Source organism: Conger conger, chromosome 2 (genome assembly GCF_963514075.1).
Source record: "Conger conger chromosome 2, fConCon1.1, whole genome shotgun sequence".
NCBI lineage: Eukaryota > Metazoa > Chordata > Actinopteri > Anguilliformes > Congridae > Conger > Conger conger.
The window spans coordinates 14,663,799-14,688,460 of NC_083761.1; the positions used below are offsets into that span (position 1 = coordinate 14,663,799).

Consider the following 24,662-nt stretch of genomic DNA (forward strand, 5'->3'; position numbering starts at 1 on the left):
GTTTTCTTCACCAATCTCCGTATCAAACGTTGAGAGATTATTTGCGGTTATTGATTATTAAATCTTAAAGCGCTAAGACGCCCCAAACCCCATTTTAACTGATGGCCCAATATACTTCACTTGTACCTCACCCTACCAGCATGTATTATTTTTGTGGCGCCACACACATGCACACAATTCATCTACTTATGTTATCGATTTTTGTCACAGTCAAGATTTCATCAAGAGTAATTTATCATAGCTGATCAAAGATCACAGGAGGAAAGGAGCTATCGATTGCCCTATTTGATATTCATAACAACATAAATTAGCACTATAAAATTATACTAATCAGGAATTATAAGGGTAAAATGGTCAAATTAATATCGAATTATCAATGAGAAAATGAACAAGTTCTCTTTCTTTTCACATTCACTCGAGCCATTGTCCCAACTCTGAGTCTAAACTAGTATGCTTTATGCAATTACACAATAATGGACTACAATAATGTAGCAGTAATTATACACTTCATTTACAGGGTACTTACCTCTTAATTGTACAGTATGACTTGTATTAAGGGACAAAGGTACGTTCTCATAGACCGTGTCAATAGGTACACATGGGTATGCTTGACTAGAATGTCAAATATTAATCAGGGGAATTGTCAGATGAATCATCTATTAGAATGAGATTACCTGCCACCAAACTGACATTTAGAATGTGAAAGAATATTCTTCTACTTTGCCCATTATGTCAAGGCCAATATTCTGGCTAAAGATAAGTCCTGTCCAGAGAAGTCATGTACCTGCTCCTAAGCCTGCTGGGTCACAGCTTCCTCTGACTCTTCAGAAGAGGTACATGCTAATTCCAGGGTTAAAGAAAGGATACACATAATTTCCATAGGTCCTAATGTTCCCAAGGCACTTTGACGGAGTTTCCCACAGATGGGCCAATGAGGACTTACTAAATGGATTAAAAACTCTTAATCCTCTTTTACTTGAAAAAGAAAAACTTAAAAAGTTGGAAGTTAATTGCATTCCGTGTTCAAGTGTCTTAAACCAAAGCCAGTTTAGGGGAAAAGTTCCACATTCTCATAAAAGGTGGAGACAAACCAAAAATAGATTAACTGCACTAAAGCTGAGCAAAAAACCTGATTACAGTGAAGGATATGTATCAGATATAAAATACACTCAGAAAAGTTCTTGAAATGTTAAGCCTTTCCCATCAACTGAGCAGGATGACTCAATGTCTTTCCTGAAAAGGTATTTTTGAGAAACTGATGAAGCTGTAGGAAAGAGCTGGGCTAATACCATACATCATGTTATCGTCATTTACCCCCTCAAGAGGCATTATTACAGTAATTATAGAATTGTTTTCTTTTTTTACAGCATAAAATAGTTTCAGAGACACGTATAATGGACTGGTGTTTGTTGAGTATGATGGCATACACTGGGCCAGATCAAATCAGGGCTAGTTTTTTGCCAATCAGCCAGGAAAAATGCAAGGTGATGCAGGACTAGGTATATCATCACTCAGGTAGGGATGGATTCAGTCAACAGGGTAATCCATGCCTCACAAGTACCCTAGACAGTTGGACAAAGAGAAAAAAAGGAATGCTTTTGAGAGCTATAGAACAAAATATACAAAGCTATAGCTTTGGCATTTCTAAATACTCACTGGCAGATGAAATTGTTTTCTTTGGAAGAAAATATGACCAACATAGAAACATAAGGCGAAACCTGAAAGAATAGGGCCTAGCTATTATAAAACTAGATCTGAGGAGAGGCTGAGTCAAGCCGAAAACAGCCGGTCCTTAACATGTCTTGAATTCATACATTTAAAGCAATTTTACATTTTGTGATACCACAAGTCACATACTTTTAGAGCATGCAGTAAACAGTAAACGTGCACTAACAGCAGTTAAAACTTTAAGACAGTGTTCACGTTTAAGTGGCTTTTCTAAAGTACAGGGAGAGTGAATACAAAGACGCCGTATGGGGTAAACAAACACTCCACTGCCAGTGTTGTGCACTGCCCCGATTAAACACCAGCCTTTTCGCAGCAGGGTTTTTCCTTTATCCTTGTACTCCAAATTCTTCCGTGGATTTATGCAGGTTTCTTATAACTGCCATGATACAGCATATTTGAAATAAACATTCCAGTCAGTTTTGGCTAATATTAATATTTATAGCAAAATTCTATTAATTATTTTGCTGTAAATAATATATCTCAGAATTTAAGTTTGCACATTAGAAAACTATAATGTCACTAACTGAAAGTCAGGCTAGATCAATCATCCCATTATGTCGCTTGCCTGTGCCAACTACTGACGATCCGTTTGGGTCATGAAACCTTCTCAAGGTAAGATTAAATACGGTTTAATCTACTAAAGCTGGGGAGAAAAGCATGTGTAAATGATACATTTATACAACAGTATAACTACACCAGGGTGAAGAGTACATGTGGAAAAGGAAAGTCCCTTTAATTTCAGAGTAATGTAGGTCAGACCTAGGTCAAACAGGTAATCATTTTGGATTTAAATACGTTTCTATGCTTTACTGAGCTTGTCTGGTGAATTGGAACCTACAAAATTGGTTGGCTGAATTGTACCAGGCAAGATTAATCGAGCACAGAAAAACATTTAAATCCAAAACAATTACACATTTGACCCAGGCCCAACATTGGTATAGGCATGAAAGGCCAGCAAAGCTATGGAGATTTTCATGTGCCGCAGGAAAAAGCTCTAAAGAGAGACATGGCATGTCTTGCACAAACAACAATTCTGAGTCCACATTACTTGCAATGCCTGTGAGACAAGCAACACATACATGATACACACACACAGGGCCGCTGTTAAGGGGGTCGGAGGGTACACTGTTCGGGCTCCATAGTTCGGCTCGGGCCTGGGGATTTTCCCTGCACACACATACAAACATAGCATATGTACTTGTGTACTGAATTGTGTCACAATCCCAAGTCCCCAGTCAAATGTTTGTCCAAGGCTAAGGGCTAAGAAAATAATGAGGCTGAGCAGTCCCCAGTGTTCCACACTGATACAACCTTTCGACCTCCATAAAATGTAGATAATCAGGAAGACCAGCTTATAACGGACAAACCTCATGCCCTGAGGACACAAACATTTGACCAAGATACTATGCAAGACATGCAGAGTAGGACCATTTACACCAAAACACTGATCATACCACATATTAAGGCTTTAATTATTGATGTGGGGAAAAGCTAGATAATGCTGACGGTGAGCAATACCACAGTGAGTTAAGGCTCGAAGGTGTTCCATCCATTAATGATAGCAGTAAAACATGAGCAAACTTTACATTCATTTGTCAACAGTCTGTTGAAGATATAAACACCCCCACCCCAAAAATCAACCTAAATTCAACAGAAAAAAAAATACTTGTGAATGGGTCTGGTAAAACTATGAAATGTATATGAACACTTCACTGGTAAACGATTTCTTATAACAATGAAATTAAGCATATTTACAACATGAAATAAAAAAAAAGACAAAAAAAACAGAAAAGGAAATCAAGAATGAGTGCCTGGCACCCTGTATATAAAACATCCCCACTGATGTTGATGAAATAGATTCCAACATAAGCCCCAAATCTTAAGTGAAAATACTTGATGTCAAAACTGTATACAATGGTGCTAAACAATGAGTGGAGGGCAGAGTCACCATAGCAGTAAATGAAGGTGGAAATTGTGCATTTCACCCTCAGTATTATGGTAACTGGCAGGTATCATCAAAAGACCACAAATTTCGGTTTGCTTTGCAAGTGCCCTCAAAGCCACTTAGAATATGTAGGTTATTTGATACACAGGACTTAAGACACAACTTAAGTGCTAAATGCTTCCTCATTTAACTTATTTACCTTCTTTCAGATGTCAGTTAGCAACATGGTGGACGAAATCAAAGTTTAAGACTGATTACTGATGTACTATTTTTGAGAATTCAACAAAGTTCTGCAAAGCTTAAAAACACATGTACGTATACCCACTCACTCTCACTTTCACTTTCACTCTCACTCTCTCTCATGGTATGTTCACTCGTGCCATTATTGCAAGTAATGTAGTTTACCATTTACCATAGCAGTATTTAACAATGATCTGAGGATCATGGAGCTATTCTACAAGATATTCAGCAAGATCACAGTGATAGCAATTACACAGACACTGAAATATTGATGAAATATTGAAATATTCATAACCCAAAAGCAAGAACCAGACTAGGTAAAGGACGCAAGTCACAGCTGAGAATCCTAATGTTTTTTTCTGTAAAAATTCAATGTTCATTTTTCAGAGTGCTTTCCTTTATGGAATTTCAGAGTTAAGCAGAGACATAATGTGTTTAAAGGTTTAGCGTAAATATCAGCCAGCAGCATGTTGTTGTTAGCCTTAGAATCCCTTATTTGAAAAACCCAAGTACTCTGTCCACTGCTAACTCAGCCACGTCTCATAATGGTGCAAAGAATGCATGAACATTGTCACAACCAAAGTATTCTACACTTGTCAGCTTTGTCAGCCATGTACTACTTGAATTACCAAACACAGCTAAACAGTGAACAGGACACAGTTAATTTTTGAATCTTTCTGATAGACCCCTGCATTGAGAGCTCTACTGGACTGCTTGTGCAGCTCAGTCTGCAATGCTGTTATCGCACCAACTTTTTTGTGTTTCTCAGAAGCAATGATGACTTTCCTTGGAGAATCTATTAGGAGCATTCAGGACAGAAAATGTGTTCAAAAAAAAAAAAAAAAAAAAGAACAACAACTTTGTGATCAATGATTTCATATGGATAAATGCATTTTTGCACATTTACATAAATAATATCAAGAATTCCCACACTAAGAAAAAAGATCATATTATACAAGCTTTTAAACTACATTATTTTTCTTGTTCTGCCGTACCTTGAATGTGTATATTTATATCGTTTTTATAGCAGGATGAATGCATTTTTTTTTCCCAACCCAAATGAGGATATTTCAAGCACTCCGTTTTACACGCAAAGGGACTGTGCATTTCAATCATTGACACGAACAATGACAACTAGCGGGGGTGTCTATCAGTATTTATCAACACTGTGCATTTCAAATGTAGTGCTCAATCTACAATAGCTGAGGAATCTAATATCCTTGCAGGGACACTGCAAATTAATTCTGGGGTCTGTCCGACTTGAAGCTGTACAGGGAGATATAGATATGGGTTCCCTTTTTCATCAGACCTCAACGGCTTTAAACTTGAATATTATATGTTTCATATCATAGATGGAGTGGTAAACATTTCCGATGCATCCGAAATGGAAAAAATTAAAAATAAAAATAAATGAAAACAGGCGTAGTTCCAGTAAGCACTGACGAGAATGTGTTGCTGGGGTTTAGTGTCGCACTGCCACAACACTGGCTGCATTCTAAACATTTACAACACAGTTAACAGTGAAGCCTATATAATATCAGTGCAAGTACGTCAACTCCATACATGACGGGTAAGCCTTTGGCTTCGGGTGACTTGCTCTGTCCCAGTCCGCAGCTGCAGGCCATGCTCTAAGGCTGTGAGGGAGGGTGCACTGAATGCTGGGAAGAGGAGGACTGCACTGCCATTGGCTGCGGAGGCGGCGGGGGTGGGTGCTGCACCCCAGACTGTGTGTTGGGGGAGGGTGGGGGCGTTGGACGTTTAAATTTATCAGGACTGTTGCTTCTTCTGGGAGAGGGTCTCTGCTGGGTAAAAGGAGAAAAAATAAATATTAAGAACAATGATGAAACAAACTGGAGCACCTTCAGACATGCATGTTGCTATGGTATCGTCGCTCATATTATCCACAAAAATTAAAACCCATTAAACCCATTCTAGTAAAAACATCCAAGAGAAATCTTTTTAATTTTACCAGACTTAATCAGACTAATCACATGACTACTTATATTCTTGGGCAGTGGTGAGGTCTATATTTTGTAGTCTTTTTAGCAGTTCCTTAAACTATTTTGGGAGAAGCATGGAAAATAAATCAAATGAGACAACTACTTCTTTTCACGTTATGATGGCGACATGGAATCAAATTTCCAACAAAAATAAAGCTAAAAGACTTCATGGTCTGACCTCTCCAGCAACCCCAAAATGTGGATCATATTTATTGTACCATACCTCGCTATGTCCTTCACAGTTCACAATGCTCAACATCCAACCTACTCTTGTGTAATAGCAAAGAGCAGCCTAACATGGTCCCCCCCTAATACAAAACAGTTGTACAATAGAGCTTTCCTCTTTCTGAACAACAGAGCCTGTTAAGCAGATAAACAACTCTGGAGTGACCCAGACCTTCTGGAACCTTAACTGGAAACGTCATTGCCGTAAGCCGCAAGATGGCAGGACTATGCAAATCCAGTTTAATTTGCTACAGCTCCCTTCGAACCCACCGAGTCAGTGTTTTACAGTTTACCTCAAATGCTGAGTCAACACCGATTCTGACCGTAAACGCAGCAACGCAGTCGACCGAGCAAATGGCAGAATGAAGCTGAGCCCACATAAAAAGAAACGGGACCAAATCACAGTCTGCAGTGGTAGGGCACAAGTGGCTTCGCTCCACTGAGTTAAGATGGCCGCCCGTGGCTCCTATGGATAGCGCTGGGCAAGAGGTGCTCGCAGGTTGCCAGTTAACCAGTGACTGTACTGGAAGCATCTGCTCAGCAGATTTCCAGCCTGTGAAGTGGTACGTGTTATGTGAGCGCAAAGTACAACTGACGACACGGAAAAAATGAGGCGGAAAATGGAGAAAGCCACAAAATCACACAGGGGAAACGGCAGGAGAGATCAGAGGCCAAGTGCAGCGATATACTGTATGCGGCATTTACCGGATGGTGATGACGATAGACAGCGCACATACAGAAATAATCTTAAAATGAAGTCAGTGTTGTGAAATTGTAGACTTGTGACCATGAAATCGCATCAATTTCTCAGCCAGGATTTTTCAGGAAGAGAAGAAACCATTTCCTAGCTGTACCCTGAATTGCAACAAAATGTTGAATTAACTGAACAAGAACAGGACACTACTTTTTGCACACAAATGGTGTCAACACAAAAGGGAAATTGACTCCTAAATGACTTGAGCCAAGTCATCAGCCAATCATCCATGACAATGAGACAATGCGTCATCCTGACCCAAATTCCTGAAAGAGAAGAATGGCACCTCACAAACAGCCATGTAATGAGAGGGAAGAGACAGAGAGAGAGGTTTCGAAGATCAGTTTCAGATACAGAGTAATCAGATGCCACTGAGGGGGAACACACCACATCCCAGTGCAGATTCTGGGCTTTGACACAAGGCTTTTCTTTCAACATGTTAGCCGGCCAGCTGTAGAGAAACTAGCGTGTCACCTAAAGCAGTTTTCTGCAAGTAAAGTAAGTAAAATAATCAAGTAAATACATGAATAAATGGCCAGTAGCTATCACTTTACAATGAACACAGAATACACACTGGAAAATGTGTAAAGCTCCATGCTAAAGGAAAATTGAAGGTCCATTACAAGCAATCTCAAGCATAAATGGGAAAATCTGTTGCCCAGCTCTCAGAAAAATCTGAAGATTAATTGGATGTGCAGAGATCAAAATGAGATTAGTGTTCCTGCAAGCCAGTGACACAAGACACACATTTTCCATTTGTTTAATTCAACAGTTAAAGGTACAACAGGCAAAGTTTTTTGTGTTAAAACATTGTTACGAGACCATTGTAAATCCCTTCCTATCATTGGAAAAAGGCATGTTGACTCACCCTCTGCTTGTGATTATAGTAAATTTGGGTTTCAAAATACAGTTGACGGACTAACACTTAACACTTATACCAAAACATAGCTGTACAGGGTCATTGGTTGAAAAATGGTTCCAACTACCACAGCCAATAGGGGTGGGTTTCAACGTCAGCGCGTTCACAAAGAAGGGGGAGGGATAAACAGTGTTGTGGTTTGAGGGTGTTTGCTGCTGCAATTCCTCTCTTGACCGTTAGAAGTCAAAAATTACCTATTGTACCTTTAACCCCAAGCAATGAAAAACGCTTTTCTAAAGTGATGTGCATGTACACTCACAGATGTACATTTACAGAGGCAGCTACACCGTCCAGAAAGTGGTGCTAGACCCACAGATGGAGTGTGTGTGTGCGTGCGTGCGTGCGTGCCTGTTAAAAAATACAAAAACAAAATTTAACCTCTACTATTGAAAACAATGTCAAAGAACATAGATGGACATATCTCTGACATTGAGATTAATGTGGCTTTGGGAAGGGCACGTGACTGTCTGAAATCAGAGTAAGGAGAGGTATCCAGCTAGTCCTGTCAGACGAGCAGCAGTAGTTTTTGTCGTTTCTTTTACACAGAGTACCTGGCATAAGGTCATGATTATGGTCAAAGGGACAGAACATTTAGCTCAGGAATTTGACAGATTTTGCCCAATTTCAATACTGTAGTATACTATACACAGTACTAGTGAATGAGTTTTGGGGGGGGAAAGGTTGCTATTGTGGCATGTGTTGATTAAAATATCACCATTTAATGAAAATTCTGTTTGAATTCCAACCCTGCATTTTGCATGTCTCTATCTTAAGCACAGATAAATGTCAGCATCTCATTTAATGGGAGTTCAGTAGAAATGCAACCCTCTGCTTACACAGCACATTCTCCCATCAGGGTATACAGTATTCATTACTGTTTTTGGTTGCTCAGTGAAAGAATCCCATGTAAAAAGTAAATGTTCAACTCAAAACTATATTGCTGATTTTTTACTTCTGTTAGTACCACTGACTGCTTATAAGGTAAAAGGTTTATGTTTCTATATGCAGTAACTGCAGGCTGTGCAAACAACGCAAACAATTTCCATTCTATTCCTGTTAATTCCCATATATTCCTCTCAATTCCTGTATATTCCCGAATATTTGCAGCCCTAGTCATGATGCTGCAACACTTCTGTGCCTTACAAACGTGCCACCACTTGCTGTGGCACAACCACAAACACAACACACTCACACAAGTAACACAAACATATTTATATAGCCTCTCCCTCATATCTATAGTCATATCTGACAGTTACACTGTTAAATTCCACCCTACCACCTGCATTCAACGCCACCCACACTGGACACCTTTAACACTAAATACTGTTGGGATCTACAGTGCAGGTGTCCCTAAGAGAAAATACACTCAACGGGAAGACGGGGCGACATGGCTCAGGCAGTAAGAGCAGTCGCCTGGCAGTCGGAGGGTTGCTGGTTCGATCCCCCGCCCGGGCTGTGTCGAAGTGTCCCTGAGCAAGACACCTAAACCCTAAATGCTCCTGACGAGCTGGTCGCCGCTTTGCATGGCAGCCAATCGCCGTTGGTGTGTGTGTGTGTGTGTGTGTGTGTGTGTGTGTGTGTGTGTGTGTGTGTGTGTGTGTGTGTGTGTGTGCGTGTGTGTGTGCATGAATGGGTGAATGAGAAGCATCAATTGTACAGCACTTTGGATAAAGGCGCTATATAAATGCCAACCATGTACCATTTATAAGATGGATGCCATCAACTTATGCTAGACATCCCTCAAATAAATAGTGAGAAAAACCTGTAATGATAAAAGGATCTTTTTTTCATCCACTGTGCTATTTTAATAAAAACATCCCACAGTTAAGCCATCAACGCTACATAAATAAATCTGTAAACACAGGTGGCAGAACACATCAGACATGAAGGCAGACGGATAAAAAGAAAACGATTGAGTCAGCAACTGTCCAGTAAATCGGTCATAAAAGAAAACCGGTCATTGACTGTCCACTAAATCGGTCATAAGAGGGGAAAGCGGTCAGCAACTGTCCAGTAAATTGGTCATAAAGGGAAATCGGTCACAAGAAGCAAAGCGGTCGGCGACTGGCCAGGACTCACCGCAATGCCGTGGGAAGAGCCCACATGGACGTGGAGGCCTGGGGTGTTGTAATAAGACATGCCCGCCCGGGTCAGGGTGGCTGGAGGGGTGAACCCCACTGTGTGGCTTGCATACGATAGACCTGGAGGAATTAAACCTGTTAGCATTTCAGTGGATGTACAGCACTACGGCACTTAGCACAACATGCCAGTGACTCGCAGTGTAATGTAATGCGGCATGAATATTTGGAGTAGGAGGTTTTTGTATCCGCTGTACAATTTGAAGTATCGAATAATTACTCACGAGGGTTAAATACTTATTTACAGCCAAGGAAAATAGCCATGCTTCAACTGTCCAGACATATCGTGTAAATGGCATTGTCTTAAGTCAGTGTTACAGTATTTACTCTTCTGCCACTAAAGCCAAGCTCCCATCATAAAGCACAAATATTATATTATACGCTTATCTTGATAAAATATGTTGGGAAATTCACGTTACATTAGCAATGATTAGTTTGATTACATCAATCTCAATCTTGATTCTAGATTGAGAATACTGTGACGTACATACTTGCAAGACCAGTTAGTTTACGATGTCCTTTCATTAATAGACTTGTAAACATGCACTCATCAAAATGCAGCTCTTGAATTTATCACTGCAGTTTATGAGGTCAGAATAAAACGATACTAGTCAGCAAGATATCTACAATAACAGTTCAACAGCCATTTGGCAGACAGTCACTTATTTTGCCAAGGCGATTTCATATTTAGGAAGTCTCCAAATCTAGTGCTATAATGCACTTTTTAACTTTTTACTGTCCAATTTTTCACTGTACACTACTATACAATATTATGAAGTATTGAAACATTTCAGTTCAAACCAATTGCTACCGTTAAACAATAACCCTCATAAAAGAAGAAAAAAAAACATTCACCAACAGCTAAGTATGTCAGCTTTGTAGCTTTTTTTTTGAAACAGTAAGGAAGTTCAACCTAATTTTCTTCAAATATGAAATACTTTTATTTTACTCATTAAAATTATTTATTATTTACTCACAAATTTTTGATTAAAGGGAAAACACTCCACCTTATGAATACTTATTAGCACAGTAACTCATAGCACCTACAAATGGAAATGGCAATAACAGTCTTCAACCTAGCCATTTTATATATGCCTCAAGTTTCTATGAGAAAGGGTTTTCACAAAACAAAAAAGACAAGCATAGGGCTTCATGGATATATGAATTTGATCACGCCAGCCTTTGAATTATCCTGTCTAGACGGCACATTGGCTCCAGGAATGCCACCTAGTTAGTCCAGGATTCAGGAGCCAGGCGAGCAGCGACTGCGGGTGCCACTGGGTCGGGTTACATTCTGTGATTAAAAGGTGTGCCAGTCCCACAGGGAGCTTTGATGGCCAGCGGGTATAATAAATATCAGCGCTCGTCTTCCACAGCCAGCCCGAACTCTGAGCCTGCCATGGAATCTGGCAGAGGTAAAAATACGCTGTAGGTGGGGGCGCGCACAACACATTCTTTAGCCGGGCGCTGACGCGGCAGGGCGCTAGCATTACTAATGGAAACCTGTAAATGCTAATGCCATCCCCACTCGCCATTGGATCGGCAGCACTGGGAGGGGAGGGAAAACAGGGGGTTGGGGGTAGTGGGCAGTGCTGAATTTAACTGGCAGGGCTATATATTGCCCTGAAAGCCTCTGTGCAATTTGACCTTGAGGTTGCTTTCGGACACCCGGCATACAAGTGGATATCTGCCACCTCTCAAATTATATAATGTAACTGTAAAAGAGGCATTCAAGTACTTAAATTATGCCTCTTCCCCAAAGGTGGATTTCAACATTTTAAAGCAAACAGTCTGGACAAGCAATAGTCCACATCCAGTACAATACGCAGCAATGCTACACTAATGTTTTCCACCCTCAAAATATGGGTACAAAAGAGCTGCCTGGTTTAGCTTCTTGTGATTACATTGAGGCCAATAGCAAGACTGCACAAGGAATAATATGCCTCTGTAATTTGCTGACCAGGTATTTGTTTTGTATGCTTGACCTGGAATATGCCCCCTGTTTTCCCCACTTGTCCTTTCCCCTAGTGGCTTATGAGTGCTCTTCATGTTCTTCAAATGTCTAACAAACAAGTGTTTGCAAAAGCAGGCCTTCTGAGAAGGCACAAATCAATTTGACAGGCAAGTCCACACCACTTGGAGAGAATTAATGTGGAACAGTGTCCTATTTTCAGCCTGGCTTATTATGAATCAAGTAAGAGCTGGAGAAACCGCTAACAAAACTAATTATTTCAAAATTGGGAAATGTAGCATGATGGCTACATACAAAATGGTAGCTTAAAAGATTTTTGTGTTAACTACAAGAATAAATTGGGGTGATATCTTTAATTTCTCTATCTTAATCTTCAGTTCTCCACCTTTTGCTGAGCAACACGCAAACTTGCTTTATGTAAAGCATGTGCTCTTGCTGCAAGCCGGACACTGAAGCACATCACCCTACAACACAAACATGCGAATCCATCGGTCAATAATTAACAAGATTATCATCCATCTCATCAAATCTTGTGTTACACAACCCACTTTCACAGTTTCAAAGGTGGGCTTTATGGACACAGGTACCAGGACACAGAGCAGTAAAATGATTGAGACAGGTTTTTCACGCCTGCAGTGTGGCATACGTACCAGGCGATATGGGCCTGCTGGAGCTGGGGGAAGGTGTGTAAGGTATTGGACTGGACACAGTCCGGGGGCGAAGACCTTGGGCAGACATCTCATTAAAATACCTGCAGACAGAGAGACAGACTGAGCCAGAAACAAATCACTTCTGCTGACGCGTAACAGAACCATAATGGCCTTAACGGGTAAGAAATGACCGTATAAAATGAAGAGCAAAAAAAACATGTTCCACACTTAAATCCCATCAAAAAACCTGCGGTCTGAATTGAAGAGGCAGTTCCGTAAGCGCAAACCAAAGGATATCAATGATTCAGAAAACCCATCCAAATATGTTTTCTAACCTCATCACAAATTATGGGAAAAGACTCATGGCTGTCATGTTTTAGTATTAAACCAGCGATGCCAATAATTGTGAAATATAGCGTTTTTTGGGGAAATATATTTTCCATTCGAAAAAATGTAGGACTTTGGTTGATTTCATAGAATTATTAATAAACCACATCACACATGTTGGAAAATAAAGTTTGTCAATAACTATTACTGTTTTAATAATGGTATTTTTTGTGCATTTTGAAGGGTGCCGATAATACTGGAGCGTACTGCACGTCATATCGCAGAAACTAGTGCTGCTCTAACTTCCGTTTCAGCTTGTCTATAACTGAGGGGCCTGTAGAGTCCTCTGTCCTGCATTTCACTGCTGCCAGTGGAATGTTCTATGATCTCAGTAACTGCTAGGTTTTTTTGACCAGAATAAGTAAAAGGCGATATTGTCCTCCAGGTACTAAGAGTGGGTAAGGAGGGCTGCTTCTGGTGCATCCTAAAGTGTTATACACAGCCTCAAAAAGTAGAAACAGACAATATTGTATACTCTGTTCCAGAACTACCAGGCCCTTACAAAAGTGTATTGAAATCACTCCTGCAGAAACCTTGACTTAACCTCTAAATCAAATTTCCAAACTGCCACTGGTTTCCACCACTGCATATTTCATCTTTTAAATGAGCTAGGCACAAAGATGATGTTCTTTATTCTAGACTCCGAATCCAACAGCTGGCGCCCGTTTGGACTTTCTCTCTGAGACAGTCTCTCACCACAAAAAGTGTATGCAGCGTCTTCGGAAAACCTTCTGAAACGGGGCAGTGAGGGAGGGATTGCGGTCCCCACGGCAGCGTGCTGCCACGGCACAGGACTGGGGCCCGGAGGGTTGGCGGTGACTGTAATGCAATGAGACGTGGGCCCCGGGGCCGTACCTCTCGTCGTCCATCTCCAGGCTGGACTCGCTCTCGGACAGCTGGCGGCAGAGCGCCTCCCTCCGCTCCATCTCCCTCTGCAGCTTCCTCTGCAGCCGGATGTTCTCCTCCCGCATGTGCCGCTCCTCCTCGATGTACTGCGCCCGCTTCTCCGTGTCTGAGGGGCGCAGGGAACAGAGGCCTCCGTTTAGAGCAGCGCTACTCCTCTCCACGTCCTGTGGGCTGCGGCATCTGCAGGTATTCGGCCCTACCGTGCGCTACACCGCCTAATTTCACTAATTATTTCACTAACTATTTCACTGATTATTTGCTTGGTTCAGATAAGCTAATTGGTGAAATCAGGTGGTGTAGCGCACGGTTGAAGCAAATGCCGGCAGACATTGCGGCCCTCATGACTTGGAGTTGCAGTGTCTGCTTTTAACCCTACGGTGAAGTAACAAAGCACAGGATTTCATCAGCCGACAGTCCGTATTTGCTGGTCACCTTTGGGTGGCCAATGTAATGGTGCCCCCTCGTGGTTACATGGAGTACTGCTTTGTATGTCAATGTTTTTAAACCTAAGTGAGCAGACGACACCGAGGCCAAAACCCTTGACACACTTCAAACACATTGACTACTGAACATGATTATTTTACACTTATTTTAAAAATCTATATGTTGTTTAAACATAGCTGCAAGCAGCAAATATGGGAATAATGCTTACAGAGAAAGGCCACACCCAGGGCAAAACACAAGAGGGATTCAAATTAGAAGCTCCCAAGGACAGGGTAACAACCAAAGTGCCACTTCTACTATAAATACACAACAGAACTCAGACAAAGGGCCTCTGCCTTATCTTGTCCTAAGTTTTGTCTAAAGGCTTAGCCAGACAAAATCAGAAACACTGCTACAGTGCTGTGAATTGAAGGGGTGCTGGAACAGTTCTGCCACCATATTGATCCCCCCCCCCTCTGTTGCTTTGGGAAACAGGCTATAAAATCCAGATTGTTAACTCAGTCTGGCAGGCTTTAAGAGGCCTACAGGAGTTGTCTGCACAAGCACCATGGAACCGACTCACCCTCACAGGTGCGCGAACAGATTTTTGACATTTCTGAACTTTCATAACAAGCATACCATAAATAAGTGTCCTTCAACTGCTTTCTGAGGGCCAGACACTTTTTACAAAAGGCAGCTACAGGTCAAATATTTTCCACACACCATTTATAAATAGTGGATAAACTGTATGAATAAACAATATATTACACTGTATATGTATGTAAAATGTATATGCTTAGCCATTACATACTTTTCTCTAAATGTTACGCTTATGTGTAATAAATTATGATTCATGTAAATAATTTGTTTTCAACAAAACAGTCATCTTACCACCAACTTTCTGAGCTGCTGAGCAGAAACAACTGGAATAAAACTAACAATATAATCCACATAGCTGCTGTCTCTTCAATGCAAAATAGGTAGGAAAACTGGCTGATGACCAACAGGATATTTGCATTGTCCCTAACCTTCCCTAGAACATCAACAAAGTTCATTATGGTCACTGTACTGTGTTGATATAAAAACAAAGATGATTCCAGACTGCAAACAGCTTAAATAATGAATTTGCAGGAGGCACAAGGACAAGTACATTTGAAATGGAAAAACTCTGAGAGACAAAACACAGAACGGCAGATGCAACTTGCCTTGTTGATGCAGTTTCTGAGGTTAGAATCTAGGTCTAGGAAGATTATTGTACTTGTTTGTGATGTTACAAAACCATCTAGATGATTCCAGACTACAAACGGCCTAATTAATGAATTTGCTGGAGGCACAAGGACAGAGTAAATTTTAAATGTAAAAACTAGGACAGACAAAGCACAGAACAGCAGCCCCAACTTGCCTTGTTGATGCTGTTACTTCAGTTAGGGTCTAGGGCTAGTAGGACTATTGTACTTGTGTTGTTACAAAACCATCTAGATCAGGGATGGGCAACTCCAGTCCCGGAGGATTAGTGCCATCAATTACCCTGGCTCAATCAGCTAATTAGCCATATGCTCCATGACCGATTCACTCGTAAATTACACCACAATAAAATGCTACAAGACTAGAACATTTATCAGCTGCTGTTTATATCACGGAATGTGGCAATAAACAACAGATCATGTAAATGATAGGGCTAATTAAATAATGAAGAGCAGAAGTTGGTCTGAAATCCCGAAACAGATACAGCCCTCCTTGCCCATCCCTGATCTAGATGAATCCAGACTACAACCAGGACCTGAAAGGGGAGACATTAGGACATTTAAGGGAGAGATGAAGCACAGGAGAATGGCCGGAGGAGTGTGGCGTCTCCACTCACGCTGCAGCTCAGCAGTCCTCAGGTTCTTCTTTAGCCTCTCCACCTCGTTCTTTAAGAACCGGATATGCCGCATCATGTTCTCCGGAGAGTCGATCTCCATGGATATGTCTCTGGGAGATGGAGGGGCAGACACGGGCTGGTCTAATTTCTCCTGCAGGATTCTGGGGGTCGAAAAAGGAAGAGGAGCTTTTTGATTTGCCTATAAATCACCGCTGAGGAAATTAACCCTGGCCATTCGCCGAACCCTTGGGGAAATTTCTCACCCAGACAAGGATTTAATACTTCATATTATTTAAGTTTTAATACTTTAATTTCAGCCGTATGGTCTCAGTACTGTTAGTTTTGTGAAGTGTAGCCAACAAGTTCTGTGTATGACATACACAGGAATTATAAATTTGTTTTAAATCATTTTTTTTTTAATGATAGTAGACAACCAGGGCTTTGTTCTTCTTTGAACCTTCCAATTCTTGAAAACTGACCTCTTCTCTGCTTCCAGTTTGTCCATCCTCTTCCACAGTCGATTAACTAGTGCTTCTTGTTCTTGCTCTAATGTGTTTTCAAGGTCAATCTTCTCTCGTCTGAGCTGCAAAAATAAACACAGGGCAACACCTTAAGTAACCTTCAGCAGCCTCGGATAAATAACAAAATTACTGTGCCGAGTTCAGTACACAACCAATTAGTCACGTCAATCTTCAGAGATTCTTAATCATTAACCTCCACAGAGTGCAAACAGCGGTAGCCACTACCAGTCTCACATTACAGCATGTAAAATATTGAGTTCCATGGATAATTATTAGTGAACTATTTAGTAAATTGGACTATGTGAACAAGGCATGTGATGGTAATTTGGACCACACCAGTTGGGAGTTGCGCACAGCCATTCGACCGTATAAAGCACACGTTGTGAAAAAGAGCCCCAAACACTTCTGAAATTGCTGATGCCAATTGCTGATGTCCATAAGGATTTACGCTGAGTACCCACCTTTAATAAGACACAGGCTTAAGGTCCAAGACATTTTGCTAACAGATAATATTATGGGCACAACTTGGTCAACAAATGTATTACCTTTTAAAAAATAAAAACAAGGTTTTTGGAAATAAATAATGAAAATCTGAACATCTCATTAAATCATCCTCAACATTGCAGGGAAGTAATGTTCTTTTGTTGATAATACTTTGATTTAAACCCTTGGGGAAACCCATTATGAAAGCCTGGTGATACAGTTGCACTTTGGGATGAATCTTATGGAGTCCTGCTGTACCTGCTCCAGGGTGAGCTGCTTGGAGATGGTGTCATTCTCCAGCTTCTTAATCTTCTTCATCAGCTTGTTCACCTGGAACTCCTGTTCCTGCTCCAAGTGCTGCTCCAGCTCAGCCTTTTCATGTTGTAACTAGGGAGGAGGGAAGGAGGGAGGGAGGATATGTTATCAAACAGAGCTGAAGACTGCACGGCTCTTGTTTATATTTGTTCTGCTATGTGATCAAGAACAGGGTCCCTGCTTTAGGGTCACATCAGTGTACAGTCAAATGATTTTATCAGACAACCTTGGGTACGATACCCAACACTGTGTAACTGCGAAGACCTGGACCCATGAAGGCATTTTCAATTATGAGGAAATACTGTAAGCAAGAGAACTCAAAGTTGAGAGTGACCCTGAACAGGACATTCCTTTGCGTGGAAGGGGAGGAAAGCTGGTGCTCGAGCCAAGCAGACATCTCCATCAATGTTCAGTCCAAGGTCTTTAAAGGGCAGGGCTTAAAGAAGGAAAGGGCTAAAACACAGCAAGTTTTCCAGCATCAGGCTGAATCAGTTGTTACCTAACCGGCCGTACTTGTGGAGACGTGGCGAGTCTCACTCATGAGCAGGCCTGGCGTGCCGATAACTACCCTTCAACCCTCTGCCTCACTCTCTCAGGTGAATCTTTCGCATGAACACAGCGTAGACTTGGTCCTCCATCTCCCCTGCACTTTCAGGACAACCCGTTCCTCTGTTCTACCCCCCCCCGAGCAGAGCTCATCCTTTCGACGTGCGATGCGAGCGGTGACCGCATTAGTCACGCGGGGAACGGTCCACTCCGTCTGCCAGGCCAGCACGCCATCGCCTCCACAGGCATTTCTGCGGCAGAACGCAGGGTGAATCCAGGCAGGCCCCAGGGTGAATCCAGGCAGGCCCCAGGCAGATAAACTCCTGACTCACTGCAGCACTGATGTTCCCGGCACATCAGCCATCATGAGCACGGAGTACATCACTACATACTGAGCACGAGCACCATTAACTGCATTCACGGTGCTTTCACAGGGCCGCTCTATTATTGTTACAATAGACCTGTTTTAATACACCACAAATCACTATCATAATCATGCGCTTTTCACATGAATGCACTATGGCAACCCATAAATCGGCAAACCTCAATGGGCATTACAAGTGCAAGTGTTTACATATATCCATATACCCAGAGACACAAGTTTTCATCTTGTCCGGTCTCACGTCTGGTACAAGGCCGTAAAGCTTAGAAACAGTAGCAGTCGAGTGGCTCCTGATCAATTTTCATAGGCTAGTCACAGAGAGCGCAAGTTGAGGCCCATGTCAACATTTCCTGTTTGTGTCACAAAGGCCATAAACAAGAATAAAGAAGAACAAGCAGAATGGTCCAGGTGCCCTGCTCTGACACTCACTTGCATAAGTTTTCGAGAGAGTTCGTTAGTGAGAAACTCCTCCTCTTTCTCATAATTGACTGCGAGAGTTTCCTTCTCCTTCTGCAGGGCCTGGATCTTCTTGAAAAGGGTGTTGCTGATGAATTCCTCTTCTTGTTCTGCCCTGGCTTGCTGCAAATAAAACAGAAAGAAGAGAAGAGCGTCAAACGCCACAGCAAAGTGCACAAAAACATTTTTTTTTTTTTTTTCAAGCTCATTAAAATTCTGAGGGAGAAAGTGAGTATGGCAATGAATCTGAACTTCGCACACTCTTTTCCTTTTTTCTTCATAATGGGGTAATGCAATATTCATACCGCACTATCACCACAGCCTATCCTTGTTCAAACAGCGAGAGCAAAAGGAAAACCGCAATTTCAATGAGTGAACTTGATCGTGTGGTGTTTGTCTTCATTAAGTTTCCAACATCATACAGCACTCGACCATTATTTTTCCCTCCGCCATTCTAATGATTCTACAAACTGCAAATCCAGTATCTCTGACACACACCCACGCGTGCTCACTGCTGTGTCTGTCACGTCTCCACGGATAAACAGTAAATACAGCTGGCCGGAGCACAAAACATTTATGTGGGAAAGAAAAACTGACAAAGATGTATTGGCACTCCTTCATTCCCTGTAGAGAACAAAGGTACCATTACTCAACATACATCAGGCATGAGCAAACATTTACTCTTCCACCTGTTCAACAGATCCACTGCCTGCGTTCACCACAGAGGTATAAAAATCATTCCGCAATTAGCCTACGAGTGGCTGGGAAGGAATTGTAAGACGAATGGCCTAATTTGACTAAGAATTAATTAATTAAAAATAATAAAATGCAATAGGCAAACAAACAGGTTACAACAGGTGAGAGTGATACGAGAACTCTACATTGTCACCAGTAGTTTCAGCAATGATATGCCTTTTCATGCATAGTCCTTCACACCTTTCTGAAAAGCTATGCCAGTCATTACTGCTAACCAACTTAGCTTAACATGGTAACCAGTGTTCCTTATTAAAATCATTCCAGGTTTTCAATTTCAACCAGCCACAGAGGATTTCATTTAATTATTGAAGTAGAACTGCATTAAATCTGTATAGTATAGCAGCTTCCCTGACAAGATTTATTTTTGTTTCTTATATTCGTGTGCCAGTAGGCATGTCATGGCATGGGTAGGCAACAGTTACAGTGCTGAAAAACTGGAAACATGTAACCATAGCATTAATGAGCAATATAAATGCACTGCGACAAAAACACTACATTAATGAACATTTTCATGGATATACCTTCACCTTTGAAATCAAGTTCCCCAATGTTTCCGGATTAAGATATAAATTGATAATCTTAATTAAATTCAGGTTAAGGACTCAACAAATTTCAGTTTCAAACAAACAAAAATTTACCATGAATAGTTTGTTCATTAAAAATATTAATAACAGACCTGGGAGAAATACTTAATAGCTTTAGATTCAATCATGCTTTACGGAGCTTGTCTGGTGTATTGAAACCTATGAAATGCTCTCAAAAAGTGCAAACCTGGCTTCTGTTCCTCTTGGCTCAATTGCACCAGACAAGATAAATCAAACAGAAAAGTATTTGAATCCAAAACAATTGCATACAGTGTGTGATGCCTAAACCTAAATAAATGCACTGTGTATTGCCCCCATCTGCAGAGGTTGTGATATGATTATTTTATCCATGTCACCAGGCAAGGAAGCCTGTTGTGATTATAAAGTACAGCAACAAGAGGACACCCTTGACAACATGAAACACCAAAGACAAGGACACAGAGGGCTATGCAGAACTGTAGCTGATGTGTTGTGGAAATGCATGTCAGAGCGTAGGAGAACTCCACTGAAGGTGTGTTGCAGGTATTGGCACCAGCATTCTCAGAACAGAGAACAGCTCACTGATGTATAATGAATCCAAGCCTATTCAAGTCTGAATATAATTGAACACAGATGTAAACAATACATTTTGTTGGAAGTTGAGTCCATCCTTGCAGTTTCATAAAACTTGAAAGCAATGGACATAACTGCAAAAGACCCTCTCCAAAATCTTGCAAACTTCCTGTATGGAAACCACACACATAAATTCTTAGTAACAGTGGATTACACATTTCTGGCAGATGGGGAAGTAAGATACAGATTGTGAATCACAAGGAAAGTGATTTCAAAACATTGTAAATCCTCTTTCTCTTAAAAATTAAAATCAGACACATCACACCCTACTTGCAGTCTTTCATTGAAAGAAAGCAGAATCCCAGTTACTGGACAGAGTAATAGAGGTTAACAGCATAGCCTTATAACCAGGGGTGGAACATCTGAGAAAAAATAGTTTACATCCTCCCAACAGTACCTCCACTCCAACCTAGTGCAGTATATTTCTGGACCAAATACAGGGAAACTGCCCCAAAGCAAAAATTATCCTTGACCGCATACTGCTACAGCTTGTCTGTACAATTTGAGTTTCACTCAAATTCAGGTCAGTCAATTAACAAATCAATCAAATTGTAATTAGTTTGAAGTGCTACACATTGCTGTACAAGGCAAATCAAGATACTGCCTGGCTAATTCATATGAAATTAAGTGCAATTGCAATGACTTCAATTTGTACAAAAATGAACAATCGGGACAAATGTACACCATTTTCTTCATATAGATGGTCATTTAAGGCTAAAAGTGAAATATATTTGCAGGATATCTGCCTGGTGTATGTATCAACTGCAGTTTTGCATGCCACCCACCACAGGACTGTATCAAGAGAACCTGTGAGCCCTAAATTTAAGCCAGGCATGATAGCCACTTAAATATACCACAGTATGTAAAACAAAAGAATTTGGTTTGAAAAGAGCACTGCCTGTGACAGAAATAAAATGCAGGCAAATGTTACAGAATCTCTGAGTGTACAGACGTGTAGAAATTACATTCAGACATAAATGCATAGCAAATGTAAAGGCTGTGTGTCTCTATAACAGTGGTCTGAATATCAACAGCACCATGTCACTCTACTGTAGGCAGCTGAAAATAATGCCAGGGGCCATATAGCAATCTTCCAATTATGTGTGCGCAATTTACCCATGAATGTAGAACAAAGTGCAACAGATCTACTTTGTGACTTGAGACAAAAAAGGCTGCACATAAACACAGATCAATGGAAATCAGTGGTTAACAAGTAATTCAATCTGAATAAGACAATCATACAAAAATGGTCATCTTACAGACAATAATTTTGAAAACTGGCTACAAGAAGCTAAGGAAAAGCAGACATACGTTTACTTGATAGAAGTTACATGTATGTTGCCATTTGAGGGCATATTTTGTGTGTGTGTGTGTGTGTGTGTGTGTACTGCAGTGCAGTGTAGCAGAATATACAGAAAGTGTAAAAAATACTGATGTTACATGCAGCTGTCAGATCTGTCTTAAGAAAGCACAGTGATCCTTCTTGCAAGTCAACAAGTTATCAAATTAGCAGGTAACCGAATATTCTAGTCTCAAGGCTTAGCCAGAATAATGTCCCCTTCTAAGACACAAAATATGTAAGCACACACGGTCAATTGCAGGATCAGATGGTGTTTGTTCGTGCAGTGTCCACGCTAGACCATACACAACAGGCCTACCAAAACACAAATGGCAAACAGGCTTGTTTCGTTCCTGAATTCTGCAGAACTAACACTAATGGTCGGATCTGATGAACAGTATAACAGCCAGTTAGAGACGCGTAACCAATCGGTTAATGTAATTCTCGCTAAATCTTCACAAAAGCAACACATGTTCCGAGTTACTGTTAAAACATTAGCCTGCATTCCAGCACCTGCAAAGCAGTCAGTGTGCACCCATGTCACTGACTGAATTCGCCAGCACGCGAGTAACTTCCATCTGGGCGAGCTTAATTTGTTTTAGCACAGTCATACGGCTGGCCAGCAACCAAGGTTTTCCCATTATCAGGACTCCGTGTTCGTAAACACAATTAACTAACAGTGATAAATAGCTAATGTTCATTTCGTGAAACAAAAAAGGAGCTAATGTTACGTGAAACGTGCAAGCTATGGTTTTAGCAATTCAGCGCATCAAGCTACCTGAATACCAGGCCTAGTTAGCATGCCATTTAGCTAATTAGCAAGCTTTAGCTCGTCTGTGTTCCTGGTCAGTAGCTAGGCATTAACCTAGCATTACCAAGCTAATTTAACCAACCGTTTGCAAAACAGCTCTCACACAATCTTACTATAGATTACCTCCAGCGTTGGTGATTAACTAGCTACCTGGTTAGATTAACCAATTTTAGGCTAACAAAGGCATCGGTCAATCTGCATGTGTTACTCGACATATTGTATTGGGAACTCCCTATTCACTTGACCAAGGGGAGGTTCGTAATATATACACTGAGATAGGCCGTTCTGGTTTATATGCTAAGAGGCTAGGTAGCAAGCTCGCAAGGACATACGGATGGAAAATATGTGAAGTAGTGAGCGAACACTAGCCAGCTAACTAGCGAGGTAAATTAGCCAATTATGACCAAGCGATCAGCGATAGTTAGCTATCCAATTTAGCCAGCTAATCAAAACAACTGACCATTCTTCAAATATTGTCGCCACTGTACTCTTGTTAAAATAGCACGCAATGGAAAGTTTTTGTTATGGTTATTCACAGTTGATTTCTATATACAGCATGCTCTATAGCTACTCACAATAGTGACGCTAGCTTTACGCAGATCCCGATTCTCCTCCTGAAGCGCTTTGCACTTCAGTTTGAACGTTTCTAGCTCGATTTTCAGCACTTTGTTCTCTTGTTGCAGGGAAGCTAGTCGGTTGGTCAGCTCTTCTAGTCGAAACGGAGAAATGACTATTCCTGGTTTACTGGAAGATGAGGACGATGCACACTGTGGGGCGGCTGTGCTACTCCCCGCTCCATCAGTATCGCTCTCGCTTGCGCTGTCCGCCATGATCACCAAGCGATTGTAGCCAGGGCGCAATGATTCATGTTTCGCAGTGATGGAAGAGTGGCACACGGAGCGAGCGACCTCTCATGCAAACCACTGAAACTACAGTGCTGCTGAAGTAGTGACATCACGTGGCGAAGAAGCGATAGTGCCTCTGCATTCATTCAAACTAAATGTACAGTGAATTATTATGAGTGCGTCATCGCATAAAAATATCATGCTGCACAGCACCATGCTTGAGTATTAAATCCAACAATTCAATATTTTGTAATGATATATTAGTACTGATATTAAACAACAACCGCTTCAGAGATTTAATTTGTGTCCAAAATGAAATAAATTGCAGATAATACATTTTCAAGGGCTGTACAAATACGTGTCACATGTGCAGTCTAACGACGTGTGTATTATAAATTATAAATCACGTTTTTCTTTCTGAGATGCATTTTCTTTTTTCTCTAAAAATATACACATGTATTTTTAGAACTAGAGAAAAGAAAGATAATTAATCTAATTTACAATCAAATTAAAAAATGAGATTATCTCCCCCATGATAACACTGAATTAGTGTTTCTAGAGCTGATAATATAGTTACAGTGCAGTATTGACATACCATAGGAGTGCTGTGGACATATCTGATATGGTGGTTAAAATTGTATTGTGTTCTTTGGCTGTATGACTGATAAAGACATACAGTCTATGTAGTAAGTCAAGTTTCTCCTGATGATGCAATATTCCACTACTGTAAGTGTTATTTGGCAATGGCTGCTTACAGGAATTGACTGTATTTTGTTCCTCCAGAACATTCCTTTGTGTTTCCTGAGACTTGCAAAGTATTTGTTCACGGCATCCCGAGACACAAAGGTGATAAGTTTTGCCGAA

At 41.0% G+C, this 24,662-nt stretch overlaps 1 protein-coding gene across 2 annotated transcripts; it reads right to left on the reverse strand.

The window, feature by feature from the left end:
* Nucleotides 1–2,341: 2,341 nt before the first annotated feature.
* ccdc6b (coiled-coil domain containing 6b) lies at nt 2,342–23,895 on the reverse strand. 2 transcript variants are annotated; one of them, XM_061232552.1, is made up of 9 exons: nt 23,529–23,895; nt 18,825–18,974; nt 17,411–17,539; nt 16,628–16,731; nt 16,149–16,309; nt 13,814–13,970; nt 12,572–12,672; nt 9,891–10,012; nt 2,342–5,712 (listed from the first exon to the last, which is right to left on the reverse strand). In XM_061232552.1, exons 1-9 carry the CDS (start codon nt 23,781–23,783, stop codon nt 5,542–5,544), a joined length of 1,350 nt encoding a protein of 449 aa, XP_061088536.1. In that variant the 5' UTR covers nt 23,784–23,895; the 3' UTR covers nt 2,342–5,541. The 2 variants fall into 2 exon arrangements, with proteins under 2 accessions (XP_061088536.1, XP_061088535.1); XM_061232551.1 differs by having other exon boundaries at nt 2,342–5,715.
* Between the last annotated feature and the right edge of the window lie 767 nt (nt 23,896–24,662).

Coding starts and splice junctions, on each gene's coding strand:
- ccdc6b (XM_061232551.1), bottom strand. CDS start 23,783: ATGGCGGACAGCGCAAGCGAGAGCGATACTGATGGAGCGGGGAGTAGC. Junction 17,540..18,824: donor TCTCTCGAAAACTTATGCAA/GTGAGTGTCAGA, acceptor CCTCCTCCCTAG/TTACAACATGAAAAGGCTGA. Junction 5,716..9,890: donor GCTCTTCCCACGGCATTGCG/GTGAGTCCTGGC, acceptor CCTTTTACCCAG/CAGAGACCCTCTCCCAGAAG.